This window comes from Salvelinus sp. IW2-2015, unplaced genomic scaffold (genome assembly GCF_002910315.2).
Source record: "Salvelinus sp. IW2-2015 unplaced genomic scaffold, ASM291031v2 Un_scaffold7152, whole genome shotgun sequence".
Classification (NCBI taxonomy): Eukaryota; Metazoa; Chordata; class Actinopteri; order Salmoniformes; family Salmonidae; genus Salvelinus; species Salvelinus sp. IW2-2015.
In genome coordinates, this window is record NW_019948412.1 from 1 (window position 1) to 15,837 (window position 15,837).

Sequence of the window (15,837 nt, forward strand, 5' to 3'; positions counted from 1 at the left end):
GTACGTGTATTTTTAGATTCTCTTTGGAGTCAGATAAACATTTAAATAGATTACCAAATCACATGAGTTATTTATAGATGTCATTCACTGTATATACAGCAATACAGTTGAAGTCGGATGTTTACAGTAGCACTTAGGTTGAGTCAGTTAAAACTCATTTTTCAACCACTCACAACATTTATCTGTTAACCAGGAACTTACACTTTTGGCAATTCATTTAGACATCTGTGCTCGTGCCTGAGTAGAACAGAACTTCTATGGTTCTCTACAACGATCACCATTATTACAAGACAAAATTAATTTCTAATCCCCGTAATTCCACTGTATATCCCAACTCCAATGATGATTCAAGAATTTTACAGTACACTAAATTTACTATACTACACGTACTATTGCCGTATTCTTTGTTTTTTCAAACGAGGTCTTTTAAGCAGCATGCTGCGCCTTACTCTCTAAAATTCCCATCAATTAAGGCTTATGCATGGGAACAAATGTAAAAATGCCAACGCAAGAAGTAATAAACAAGTAAAAATAAACAATAAATACTGAAACATGACCACTCCCAAAAGTTCAAACAATAAAGACATTCAAATGCCCAATATGGAATAGTTAAGTACAAAGGGAAATAAAATCAACATAATAATTTGTATTTACAGTGGTTGTTGCTGCTTGTGAACCGATGTGAAGTGGCTACTTATTAGCGTGTGCCTCTAATAGCGTCAATTTACGTCACTCCTCTGAGGCCTTGAGATTTCCTTGCTGACGAGGGCCGCGCTTTGTGCCGATGGTAACGTGGGTGCAGTTGTCTATTGTGCAGAGGTTCCTGTGCGACCCGGTCGGGCGAGGACAGACAGAAAGTAAAACTGTACACTGAAATGTGGCTTGTACTCATGCTTGCGTTCACATGTACGAAGAGTGTGGTGTGTGTAACAGTGGGTTGTAACGTGTGTGTGGGTTGTGTGGGGGACTGAGTTTGATAATTAACAAGTCAAGCCCACGTAACATAAAAGCACATTCACCTCCGGTGTGTTTTGTCACGGAGTGTTTTTCTTGAGTGATGGTACCTTTTCGCTCATCTCTGCTTCCTTCTCACATCCTCACTTTTTGTCTGGTACACAAATGGCTCATCTCACCAATCAAACAGAAACCCTGACCACAAACACGCCACATTAAACACGAATGCTATTAACTGGGCTGACTTGTACATTATCCAAAAACCAGTCCCCCCCCTCCACACACACACACACACACTTTCACACACACCACTGTTACACACACACACACTTCTAATGTGACCGGCAACCATTGACTAACAAGGCACACTGTGTACAAGTGTAACGTCTACTTCGTTCTGTCCCCCGCCGACCGGCCTCCAGAACTTGCACACATAGACAACTACAACCCACCACGTTACCCCACCCCAAAAGCCGCGGCCCTCCGAGCAAGGAATACTCAAGCTCCAGAGCGAGTGACTCACCCAATGAACGCTAGAGGCACCCCGCAACTAGCTAGCCACTCTCGGTTACCACAAGCACAGCAAACACCCACACTGTTAAATACACCCCGTATTTATCCCTTTTGTACTTAACATCCATAAATGCAGTTTGACCTCATGTTAGAACTTGGGTAAGCCTACAGTACATTTTATGTATTTCCTTGTATTAATCACTTCATTGCTGGGCAATTTACATGTTCCAGCCAATTAAAGCCCCAAATTGAATTGATTTGGACAACGCCAGCACCTGCTTCAGCGCGTTACCAAATGGATACTCCCTTACAAAACCTCCGCGTGAAAAAAAGAACACCGGCAAGATACTCTATATGACACTTCCGTCAAAACTTAGGTTCCAAATTAAAATCTAAGATACTCCAAGAAACCAGTAATTGTGGACGTGTGTCCAAGAGATTCTGGTGCGCGCAAGAAGCTTAAATGGTGCCAAGGAAAAAATGGGAGGAAACGATCGGCGTCCATGCCAAGACAACCCAACAAGACCTGAGGTAAGGAACCAATGCAAGCACCAACGAAGAGCGGAGACGTCGGCGCACAAAAAAACAGGGTTTGGCCGACAGCCGGAGACAAACCCGACCAAAAGAACCAAAAAACGGCAGCAAGGGTCAGAAGTATAGCGATGCCCATTAATAAACAGCTTGTGTGTATATAATCCAGAAAATATGGCTCGAATAAGCGGCGTCGTTTAGACCTTACTGATAGGACCCTCCCATATTAAAAGATATATGCAAGATGAGAGTCCCATCCTCTAAGGAGTGATAGCACATGCAGGATGTATGTTCAAGCCGCATAGACCTTCAAAATCAAGTGTTCCTCACTGTGGCGAAGCCTAATTGGATCATTCAAAGATGTGGAATATACTCAGCATAAATCAGTACACAAAAACAGCGACCGGAGCTAACAAAGAATAATAGAGGAGAATTTTCCTCTTCAAAGGTCACGCTGAGACAAACTTTCCCAGGGAATTGAGCGGGAATGCTATGCGAGGACAGGTGAGCCTACCAAAGTACCACGTTCACCGTGCAACGACAAATAGGTACGCATAGCAGTGAGAGACAACCATGGGACCACAACAGGCGTCTACCTGCATCTAGCTTGGAAGGCCGAGAGCGTCTGTCTCGTTCTGTCTACAATTAGGAGGAACCAACAGAACATACGATAGAACCTTTTTCGAGATAGAAGGTCCGCCTCATTCGGGTCTGAGGATGATCCAGGCAAACAGCAAAGAGATAGCAGAAGCGTTCGTGATCTCGCCATCCAGCAATAAGAGTCATTTGTATGTCATTGTGAGGAGAGAAAAGTGCGATGGCTCCTAAGATGGGCAAAAAGGCTGAAAGGAAACACCAACCAATCCCACAAAACAGTGAAGAACGCAAAGCTGGCAGGCAATCATTGATATGACGGGTGCTTTGCTGCAGGAAGGAGACTGGCTGGCACTTCACAAGCCAAATAAGATAGAAGCAGTCGGCAGTAAAGAAGGAGGAAGGAAGAATATATGAATAACGGACTCCACTATTGAAAAGCAACAATCTCAAGACACAGTCAGAAGGTTTAAGCTTAGATCGCAAGAGTGGTAATCCGTCAATCATGGGCCAACAATGACCCGCAAGAATACTTTACTCAAAAGATATTGTATGCAAAATCGACTTTAAATGGACCAAACACAACCAATCATAGGGGAACCAAGACACCCAACAACGGCCAACCGATAAGACCTGGATGGCCATCACAGAACGCAACGGCCAAGACCGAAGGGGAAAACAACTCAACGAACCGAAATGCGGAGGGTCATGACTAAAAACCAACAAAACAAAAGCAGGGAAAACCCCAAAGCAAACCAAAGCGGGCGAGACCCAACCAGACTACAAAAGGGGAAGGAGCAAATAACCGTAGACACACTATCTAAGGTCCCGAGCCGCCCAAAGAAGACCACGACGCGTCCTCTCGCCGCTAACAAGTGTGTGCGATTAAGGAGGCTTACAAACCTGACTCAGTTACACCAGCTCTGTGAAGAATGTGCCAAAATTCACACAACTTATTGTAGGAAGCTTGTGGAAGGCTACCTGAAACGTTTGACCCAAGTTAAACAATTTAAAGGCAAAGCTACCAAATACTAATTAAATGTATGTACACTTCTGACCCAATGGGAATGTGATGAAAGAAATAAAAGATGAAATAAATCATTCTCTCACTATTATTCTGACATTTCACATTCATAAAAAAATTGGTGATCCTAACTGACCTAAGACAGGAATTTTTACTAGGATTAAATGTCAGGAATTGTGAAAAACTGAGTTTAAATGTATTGGCTAAGGTGTATGTGAACTTCCGACTTCAACTGTATTACTGCCCACTACACTGTAAGCGGTGGTACTGTCAAGCGGCGGTGTTGTCACCAAAACACAGATCTGAACCCTGGTGGACACCAGTAGTGAGAGCACGTGGTGCAGACACAGATCTGAACCCTGGTGGAGACCAGTAGTGAGAGCACATGGTGCAGACACAGATCTGAACCCTGGTGGAGACAGTAGTGAGAGCACATGGTGCAGACACAGATCTGAACCTGGTGACACCAGTAGTGAGAGCACATGGTGCAGACACAGATCTGAACCCTGGTGGAGACCAGTAGTGAGAGCACATGGTGCAGACACAGATCTGAACCCTGGTGGAGACCAGTAGTGAGAGCACATGGTGCAGACACAGATCTGAACCCTGGTGAGACCAGTAGTGAGAGCACGTGGTGCAGACACAGATCTGAACCCTGGTGGAGACCAGTAGTGAGAGCACGTGGTGCAGACACAGATCTGAACCCTGGTGGACACCAGTAGTGAGAGCACGTGGTGCAGACACAGATCTGAACCCTGGTGGGACCAGTAGTGAGAGCACGTGGTGCAGACACAGTTCTGTCTGCTAAATGACTAAAGTGTAAAAATGTCAAATTAATGCTTTAGCTGTAAGCAAAATACAAGTATTGATCCACCCACACCTGAAGAGATGCTGTGTTAGCTTTTCACCATAATAATTAATGTGGTAAGAAATTATTTATAATCTATTGCAGCATGTTTTGCAAGAGATCTAGGCCTGTTATCTGAATTTACTGTGAGATGAAAAACAGATTGATTTGCTTTGAATTATAATTTTTTTTATTGATAATGTCAATCATCATTGTACAACATCAGTATTCTACAACACATAGGCCTGCTAGAATAGCAATAAAGCCGATCTGTGTCCATGTCCAGTGACTTATTGTGACCAATCTACATTCCAGTAACTTACCTACCCTGCAGTTAGAGCGGCAGCGTCAACCAGGTATATATTTCATATAACATGAATATATACACTGAGTATACAAAACATTAGGAACACCTTCCTACTATTGAGTTGTACCGCCAATCTTAGTTGTTGTATAGTGACTTACCGCCCTGAAGTGGCAGAGGTAGCCATGAACCAGGTCATAGAATGCATTATAAACTGGGTAGTTAGAGCTCTGAATGCTGATTGGCTTAATACTGTGGTATATCAGACAATATGCCATGAGTATGAAGCAAACTTACGTGTTTATGTTGGTAAACAGTTTAATAGCAACAAGGCACATGGGGGTTTGTGGTACAGTACAGTATATGGCCAATATACTGTACCGCGGCTAAGGGCTGTATCCAGGCACTCCACGTTGTGTCGCGCATAAGAAACAGCCCTTAGCCGTGGTATAGTGGCCATACACCACACCTCCTTTGGCCTTATTGCTTCATTATAACCGCCGTGTAATGCATTATAACTGTTACCAATCTTAGTAATGTACTCACCTGCCCTGCAGTGGCAGAGGTATCCGTTAAGCAGGTCTCGGCAGATAGCCCCGTGGAGACATGGATCTTAACAGCATTCATTAACGTCCATCTCACAGAAGTCCCCTATGAAACCTGCTGGACAACTAGAGAAGACAAGATATGGTATAGGTGTCATTAACATATCAAATCAAACTACTAGTCACATGCACCGAATACAACAAGTGTAGACTTACTGTGAAATGCTTACTTACAAGCCCTTAACCAGATCAAGAAGAACAAAAAATGTACCAACTGGACTAAAATAAAAAGTAACACAAAAAAAATAATGAGGCTATATACAACGGGCACACGGTACTGAGTCAGTGTGCGGGGGTACAGGTTAGTTGAAGTAATCTGTACATGTAGGTGGGGCGAAGTGACTATGCATAGGTAACAAACAAACAGTGAGTAGCAGCAGTGTACAAGGGGGGGTTCAATGTAAATTGTCCAGTGGCGATTTTATGAATTGTTCAGCAGTCTTATGGCTTGGGGGTAGAAGCTGTTGAGGAGCGTTTTGGTCCTAGACTTGGCGCTCCGGTACCGCTTGCCATGCGATAGCAGAGAGAAAACAGTTTATAACTTGGGTGACTGGAGTCCTGACAATTTATGGTCTTTCCTCTGACACCGCCTATTATATAGGTCCTGGATGGCAGGAAGTTTGGCCCAGTGATGTACTGGGTCATTCGCACTACCCTCTGTATCGCCTTACGTTCAGATGCTGAGCAGTTCGCATACCAGGCGGTGAAGCAACCGGTCAGGAGGCTCTCATATAACACATATAACATACAGGGCTATTTGACCAAAAAAGAGATGATGGGGTGCTTCATCAGATGACCTGGCTTCCACAATCACCCGACCTCAATCCAATTGAGATGGTTTGGGATGAGTTGGACCGCAGAGTGAAGGAAAAGCAGCTAACAAGTGCTCAGCATATGTGGGAACTCCTTTAAGACTGTTGGGAAAGCATTCCAGGGGAAGCTGGTTGAGAGAATGCCAAGAGTGTGCAAAGCTGTCATCAAGGCAAAGTGTGGCTACTTTGAAGAATCTAAAATCTAAAGTATATTTTGATTTGTTTAACACTTTTTTTTGGTTACTACATGATTCCATATGTGCTATTTCATAGTTCTGATGTCTTCACTATTATTCAACAATAAATAAACATTTTGACTGGTACTGTAAATAACACATATAACATACAGTACCAGTCAAAACACACCTACTCTTTCAATGATTTTTCTTAATTTTTACTAATCACATATACAGTACACATATACATTCACTTTATATACTTTTTTTAAACCAAAGTAAAATAAAGATTCAATATTTGTTTTACAATAAAGTTGTGTAATTTTTTCTAAAATAACATTAAAACAGTTGTAACGCTCGAAGAGGATGGGTGTGGAGTCAGGCGCAGAGAGCAGAAGTACCTGGGAAAAAGCGCTTTAATGTCCAAAACAGGAACACGTACAATGGGTGATGCCGAACACAGGCGTAACATACCAAACCCAATTGCAACTGGTAAATACGGACAGCGAAAACTCAACAATAATCAGAGTACACCTCTAACATAAACAGTAACAAGCCCGCACAAACACAAGCGGGCTAACCTAACTTAAATAACCCCAACCCAAAAACCCCAAGAAGGAACAGGTGAAAACAATTAGACAAAACCAAACGAAAAGGGAAAAGAGGGATCGGTGGCAGCTAGTAGACCGGTGACGACGACCGCCGAGCGCCGCCCGAACGGGAAGGGGAGCCACCTTCGGTGATATTCGTGACAACAGTACTATAGTCTTCAGTAGAAGAAACAGTACGGACACATTGTTATTGATATATTTTCACCATTACTTATCATCACTGAATGATTCATAATGAACAATTACTAGGAATACAATATTAACAGTTTATTAGGTACACCACCCGTTCACCAAAATGGTTCGCTCCTACAGACAGCGAGACACGTGGCCATGGCTTGCTATATAAAACAGTCAGACAGGCATCGAGACATCCAGTTTCTGTTCGAGTGATCGTTAGAACGGGCAAAACGAGTGACATAAGCGACTTCGATGCCAGGCGTACCAGTTCTAGTATCTCAGAAACGGCCGGCCGCCTGGGCTTTTCATGCACGACAGTGTCTAGGGTTTACTGAGAATGGTGCGACAAACAAAAACCATCCAGTCAGCGGCAGGCCTGTGGGCGAAAAACAGCTTGTTGATGAGAGGTCAAAGGAGAATAGCAAGAATCGTGCAAGCTAATAGGCGGGCCACATACAGGCAAATAAAGGCACAGCACAACAGTGGTGTGCAGAAAGACATCTCGGAATGCACAGCTCGTCAGTCTTTGTCACTGATGGGCTTTTACAGCAGCCGACCCCATCGGCTTCCACTCCTATCAGCTAAAAACAAGAAGCATACAGAGCCAGATGCTGCATCATATTTTATATCATAAGAAAACAGACTTTGTGACACTGTCAAGAAGCATTATGATCATCATAATCATATAAGCCAGATAGGCCGGTCACGTACATGCCCTTATGTCAGTCATCAGTCTAAAAGAGGATGTCTTGTCCTGCTCCTGAAATCTAGTCCTGCATTCATCCCAGTCACCAGAAACAGAGAACTGGGGTAGGTGCATGTCCGACATCAATGTTTGCACAATTACAATGACACTTTAATATGGTCCATTAAAAATAAAATATATAACATAAACATACCTTTGACAAGTAGGCTATGGTGTAATGGAATGTATTGTTTTGTGGGTTTTAACACTCTTATGTAGGTGTCATAACCAGCCATAAAATAACTCAATARATGTCATAACAGTTCTAAATATGTGTCATGACAGTGTTATGACCATATTATAACAGGTTATGACAAGTTGTGTCAGCTGTTATGACATATTATGGCATAGTTATGACGCTGAGTGTCAAGTAAAGTGTTACCATATTAAGTATAGCAGTGGCATATAAGTAGCATATAACTGGTCTAGACTACTCTGCAGTATTGACAGTGATAGCTTGGGGGGGGGAGCAGTTTTACTACACACAACATAAAGTAACAATCTCTAGAATGCATTCTCACCAACCAAGTCCTTTTCATGTCCATGTGTATTATAATAATGTGGCTGAAAGGCATTCGTACAGGACTCCTCAAATCTCTGGAGACACCAGATTGAGAACGGACGTCTTACTTCAAGGAGACACTACCTGCGTCCCGAATGGTACCCTATTACCCACCTGTAAACAGTGCACTACTTTTGACCAGAGCCCCATAGGGGTTTGGTCAAATACAGTGCACTATAAAGGGAATAGGGTGCCGTTTGGAACAGACACAACATCCAACCGTTACCAAGCTAGGAAATGCTTCCATGCTGCTAGTCCCCGAGGCTGGTTGAATTGCCATCAAATCCAGACATCACATTCAACCATCCAATCTGTTGCAATCCTGACACCACGCATAATATTGGATGGATCTCTATTTACCAAATGGACTGAACTGCATGCAGTCTGTCGCTGGTTGCAACCTATAACATCCATTATCTAATGAGAAAGAGTGTTATTCCCTCACGTACAGTTTATGATTACAATACATTGTGTCACTTCGTGTTAAAAGACACATTAGATTGACATGTGACTTGTCACCAAGGAAATGGAGACAATAGAACACGCCTTCATTTCTAAATCACTTCAACATATGGCATATACTGCATACCCATAAACATGCAGCATTGGTTAACCAAAAACAAAAACCTAGCATACGGAAAGTAAAGCATATGCACACAACTTCAGCATTCGTTTCACAAAAAATAAACATTGAATTATAATTGAGTATACAGAGCCAGATGCTGCAGCGTGACATCCAACTGTCCTCCAACTGTTGATACCAGACTAAACATTACTGCAGCAGGCAGGCAGCCCTTCTCTGGCTGCGTCCCAAATGSCTGTTCCCTTTACAGTGCACTACAGGACTCATTGGGCTCTGGTCAGAAGATGTAGGGACTAGGGTACTGTTTGGGATGCGGCCCTCTGTCTTTACACTAGACCACAGTGACTTACGGCCCTGAACCTGAGCATATGTYCTACAGCTAAGACAATGTAATTAACAGCAAGACGTCGAGGGGACCCACGCTGTGGCAAATCTACACCCTATTACTGCAGTGCAGTGTCTGGCTATATTCACAATGTGAAGGGAGGGAGGACGGCTCATAGCAACGGCTGGACTGGAATCAATGGAACGGTAACAAACACATGGAAACCATTGTGTTTGATGTGTTTAGTAGTGTTTCATTCATTCCAGTCCAGGCATTACTATGAACAGWCCTCTGATTTAAAGTGAGACCAGACTCCACTGATTGAGCTAGACTCCATACATCACACAGGGGAGGGAGAGCGTGTTAATGGGAAATGACATGACATGGTTCTGTTGCTGTGGCAACCTGACATTAAACCAATCAGATGCATGTCAATCTGAGAGATGAGGGGGCAGCGTGACTTCAGTCTGATTGGAGGCGGTGGTTTAAATCAACTCATAARACAGAGACTGTGTCAAAACATGCATATCATAACACTGGATAATGTTGTATTACTTCACTTACAGCCGACAGGTATCAGGCTCTGTAACTTGTTATACGCAGGTATATATATGTCTTTATTATGAATTATTAAAATGAGTCCTTGGTGCAAAAATCTGTGTATCCAAACAGGTAAATGTTTGAGGTGCTATAATACTGTAATATATTGTATTATTTGAAAAATATATATAAAAYAATCCAAGTTTCTACATGTACATATTATATACAGGTACATATATATTGAAATGTATGTATTATACATTCTATTCATCATGTAGTCATGTGTTTCACTGACCTGCAGGTGAAATTGGAGCCTTGGCCATCGAGACAAGTCCCTCCATTTAAACACAGGGTGACATTGGTGGGGGTTTCTAGACAGACGTCTATGTCAATGTCACAGTTCTTTCCAGTGTATCCATCCYGYCAGAAACACGCATATTTATCAACCAAGTCCACACAGGAGCCACCATTCAGACACGGACTGGAAGAACACTCCTGTAGATGGGGAAATAGCACCATGTAAAACACGAGACCAGGGCCTGTATTAAAAAGTGTCTCAGAGTAGAAGTGCTGATGTAGGATCAGTTTACTTTTGCCTTTTAAGATCATAATATTGATATTACATGATCCTAGATTAGCACTCCTACTCTGAACGAACACAGTAACTATAAATATCCACAGCTGCATGGTGGTTCTAACACAGATATATAGATAAACAGAATATTGTAAGAGAATGACTTGAATATGAATACATAGGCCTGTATATGAAAACATGACTGTTAAAATGCGTAATTGACTATGTTGGATGATGAGTTAAAAGAGTATGTGCAGAATTCTAGATTAGAATCGGGTCTTTAAGCCGAGACAATAAGAGCCTCTGATTGCYCATTCCAGAGCGGAACCTCAGAGAGACATTCCGGCTGCCTTAGTATTCTATTCTATCAGCCCAGTGCTCTCTCTGGAGGCTGACTGAAGCTGGGCTGGGTATTAAAATCAATTAGGAATTAGGGTGAGGCGATTCCTTTTAATCAGGTATTTATACAATGCTTACATGATCATGTAGCTCAATTGACTTATGCTGTAGGAGAATCGATGTGGCTTGTGGATGGGGAAAGGGGAGAGACAGCACACTGGAGCAGCTCAGGTCTGATTAGAATGGAGACTAATCATCTGGATCTTCCTGGTTCACATGTTTTAGAATGTTGTACAATAATCAGATGTGATGCACAGTCACTATTACAAAATATAAAACGTATGTCCATAGTGAAATGACACTATTTTATGTCACTATAGTGAAATATGAGTCATAGGTCACTGTTAATTACAAATAACTAATTTGTCAGRTTGGATGAAATATAACTACAATGTTTAGCGAAATGACAGTATTTTAACATATTCTAATGAGACCATGTTATGTAATGATGACGAGTCCCATGCAGGATGGTCTTACCAGATACCCAACTATCATTCAGCTCAACTCACATCAATGTTCATTTCACATCTGGCACCAGTCCATCCCAATTCACACTGGCAGTAATACACATCCACTCCATCAATGCACCTGGGAAGATAAGAGAGAATCATAAGAAAACAGGCCTATACGGCGGTGCCAAGTCCCAGGTCCCAGTCTGGTCTAGGCCTCTAGATATATTAAAAGGCTAAACACTGAGAGAAGGCAAATATCCTAATCATGGGAATGTAAACTGAGGTAATTGAGGTCAAACGGACATATAGTAGGTACAAAGTGTGTAGAGTACACAAGCCCTATTTCCCACTCTTATACATTACACACCATTACACACCAATTATATCCTCCATTTCCGCAACCATTTTCCTTTTTTCCCCTTTAAAAAATCGAACACTTTATTTACCAGTTTTATAAACAACACACATGTCCTACCCAGGACCGACGTGTTATATTCAGCAGGAGAAGCACTAACAGTTTTACTGGTAATGAATGCTTCCGTTGTTTACCTCCCGTGAAGACAGGGGCCCGACATGCATTCATCAAAGTTGTCTCGCAGTGGAAACCCATGAAGCCTCCAGCACATAAGCACTGGTATCGATTGGGACCATCCACGCAGCTCCCGCCGTTTTGGCACGGGTTCGACACACACTCGTCAACGCTCAGTTCACACCACGTCCCTGGGAATAAATCACATATATTAACATAGAAAACACATTATATATATAAACCATACAGCACATAGAATATGAACATGTAACAACACAATACATGTTTACTGTGAGTTCTCGATCATGGAAAGAGGTGAAATGGCTGATTAAATAATTGATTTGAGTTTAGATGCACCTCAGTACATTGAATCAATACAGGTGAACACTCTCTCGCTTCAGTGACTGTACTTGTAGCAGAAATAGTCAAGGTTTCAATAATGGCAATAAGACAGAGACGCAAGTGTAGGTGAAGAGAGATGATTGCTTCCATAAAGTTTAGCATGTTTGCATTGTGTAGTACGCCATTACATTATGTACGTTATGTTTGCTGCATAGGTTGCAGCATATACACTAGATAGAATGTGCAATATCTAATCCTGTGTTACATATTGTTGTTCACCTCACAGTAAAGGTGGGCACCAGTCACTGTATAACCACAGGTTTTATAGGTCTCTTCACCCTGCAATAATACATCTTCCACCACACTGTTGCCATCACCTGATTAGACAGTCAGAGAACAGTCCTCACGACCTGTCTTTCCCTTGGGTGAATCTAATTTGAAAACACATTATCACTGTCTAATACAGTTGCTGTCACGTGGAAATCCCATTAACAACTGCACACAGCCATGCAGTACCACACCTGGGATCAAATGCTATTTGAAATATTATTAAATACATTATCTGTGCACGATTGTTATTTATTATTACGTGTTTTACTTTTCAATTATTTCTCTACTTTCTTTCTCTCTGTATTGTTGTTGTTGGGTAGGGCCTGTAAGTATTTCACTGTTAGTCCACCTGTTGTTAACGAAGCATGTGACAAATACGATTTGATTTGATTGAGCTTGCCTGGCGCAACGAAACTAATATCATAACCGCAAAACTGCAAACCCTGCCCATCTTGCACTCCCAAACACCGCCCATCCGGCACTCCCAAACCCCGCCCACCCGGCACTCCCAAACCCCGCCCACCCGACACTCCCAAACCCTGCCCATCTGGCACTCCCAAACCCCGCCCACCCGGCACTCCCAAACCCTGCCCATCTGGCACTCCCAAACACCGCCCATCTGGCACTCCCGGAACACTATAAGTATTTTAAAGACTTCAAGTAGTATTTGAACCCAGGTATGTCCAGTATATAAGGAAAACTTATAGCCCTGCTTTACTCTAGCAAGAGGTGGAGAATATAGATCACCATTCAACAATGTGCTGCTGACTAGTGAATCTATACTGTAGCATTGTGCTGATGTCATCTATATTATCACTCAGGCAGCATGCTACTAATGATGGGTGAATAAAGGGTATGTTGACCCAAATAACAACAGTCTCTATAGATGGATTATCAAGGAGGGTCCCTGGTCTGTAGTAAATAACAACGGTCTCTATAGATGGATTATCAAGGGGGGTCCCTGGTCTGTAGTAAATAACAACGGTCTCTATAGATGGATTATCAAGGGGGGTCCCTGGTCTGTAGTAAATAACAATGGTCTCTAAAGATGGATTATCAAGGGGGGTCCCTGGTCTGTAGTAAATAACAACGTTCTCTATAGATGGATTATCAAGGGGGGTCCCTGGTCTGTTGTAAATAACAATGGTCTCCATAGATGGATTATCTATTACCTGAATGACTCACTGGGCTAATGTAGGACCTGCATGACTCACTGGGCTAATGTAGGACCTGAATGACTCACTAGGCTAATCTAGGACCTGAATGACTCACTAGGCTAATCTAGGACCTGGAAAATTTCAGGACTATAGGAATATAGCATGGACTACATCACAAATGGCACCCTATTCTCTATATAGTGCACTACTTTTGCCCAGGGCCCAATAACAATTAGTGCTCTATATACAGTGCGTTCAGAAAATAATCACACCCCTGGGTTTATTCCACAGTTTGTTGTGTTCCAGCCTGAATTCCAAATGGAAAAATGTAATTCTCAGCCATCTACAAACAATACTCCATAAAGACAAAGTGAAAACACGTTTTTAGACATTTTTGCAAATGGATTGAAAATGAAATACAGAAATATCTCATTTACATAAGTATTCACACTCCRGAGTCAATCATTTGTAGAAGCACCTTRGGCAGAAATTACAGCTGAATGTCTGTCTAGGTAAGTCTCTAAAATATTTCCACAACTGGATTGTGCAACATTTGCCCATTATTCRTTCAAAATTCTACAGGCTCTGTCAAATTCATTGTTGATCATTGCCAGACACCCATTTGCAGGTCTTGCCATGGATTTTCAAGCCGATTTAAGTCAAAACTGTAACTCGGCCACTCAGGAACATTCACTGTCTTCTTGGTTAACAACTCCAGTGTAGATTTGGCCTTGTGTTTTAGATGTTATCCTACTGAAAGGTGAATTCATCTCCCAGGGTTTGGTGGATAGCAGACTGAAACAGGTTTCCCTCTAGGATGTTGCCTGTGCTCAGCTCCATTCCGTTTCTTTTTTATCCTGAACAACTCCCCAGTCCTTAACGATTACAAGCTTACCCATAACATGATGCAGCCACCACTATGCTTGAAAATATGGAGAGTGGTACTCAGTAATATGTTGTATTGATTTGACCCAAACATAACTTTGATTTTGGACAAAAAGTGAATTGCTTTGCCATATTTTTTGCAGTATTACATTAGTGCCTTGTTGCAAACAGGATGCATGTTTTGGAATATTTTTAATCTGTACAGGCTTCCTTCTTTCCACTCTGTCATTAGGTTAGTATTGTGGAGTAATACAATGTTGTTGATCCATCCACAGTTTTTTCCTGTCACAGCCATTAAATGCTGTAACTGTTTTAAAAAGTTACCATTGGCTTCATGGTGAAATCCCTGAGCGGATTCCTTCCTGTCCTGCAACTGAGTTAGGAAGGATGCCTGTATCTTTGTAGTGACTGGGTGTATTGATACACCATCCAAAGTGTGATTAATAACTTCACCATGTTTAAAGGGATTTCAATCTCTGCTTTTATTTACCCATCTACCAATAGGTGCCCTTTTGTGAGGCATGGAAAACCTCCCTGGTCTTTGTGGTTGAATCTGTGTTTGAAATTCACTGCTCGACTGAGGGACCTTACAGAATTGTATGTGTGGGTACAGAGATGAGGTAGTCATTCAAAACTAATGTCCACGTGACTTGTTAAGCAAAATTTACTCCTGAAAACTATTGACTCAAGAGTTTCAGTTTTTCATTTTTAATTAAATTGTAAAAAATAAAAAAAAATCTAACATAATTCCACTTTGACATTTTGGGTATTGTGTGTAGCCAGTGACAAAAAATCTAATGTAATCCATTTTAAGTTCAGGCTTGAACACTACAAATGTGGAACAAGTCAGTCAAGGGGTGTGAATACTTTCTGAAGGCATGTAGTATGATTGGTGATATTACGATATTATAGCATCGTCTATTGACGATTATTGACAGCCATCGTCGACGGTGACGACATCTGATGTGACAAACAATGGTTTAGTCTATTTGAACTTGACTGGCGCCGCGAAGTAAAGTCTCGCAACGCCACAGCAGGACAGACACACAGCAGGACAGTAACAACAAGCAGGACGGTACACAGCAGGACAGTACACAACACAGCAGGACAGCACACAGCAGGACAGCACACATTCAGGACAGCAACACAGCAGGACGGTACACGGACAGCAGGACGGTACACGCAGCGACAGGACACGGCAGGACGGTACACGGCCAGGACGCGACAACGGCAGGACGGTACACGGCCAGGACGCGTACACGCAGG

General features: G+C 42.3%; 1 protein-coding gene across 1 annotated transcript; it reads right to left on the reverse strand.

The window, feature by feature from the left end:
* Positions 1-5,338: 5,338 nt before the first annotated feature.
* LOC112079183 (fibropellin-3-like) lies at positions 5,339-12,017 on the reverse strand. The gene is made up of 4 exons (XM_024145206.2): positions 11,878-12,017; positions 11,386-11,464; positions 10,199-10,398; positions 5,339-5,438 (listed from the first exon to the last, which is right to left on the reverse strand). The coding sequence occupies exons 1-4, from the start codon at positions 11,952-11,954 to the stop codon at positions 5,381-5,383; spliced, it is 414 nt and encodes a 137-aa protein (XP_024000974.1). The 5' UTR covers positions 11,955-12,017; the 3' UTR covers positions 5,339-5,380.
* Between the last annotated feature and the right edge of the window lie 3,820 nt (positions 12,018-15,837).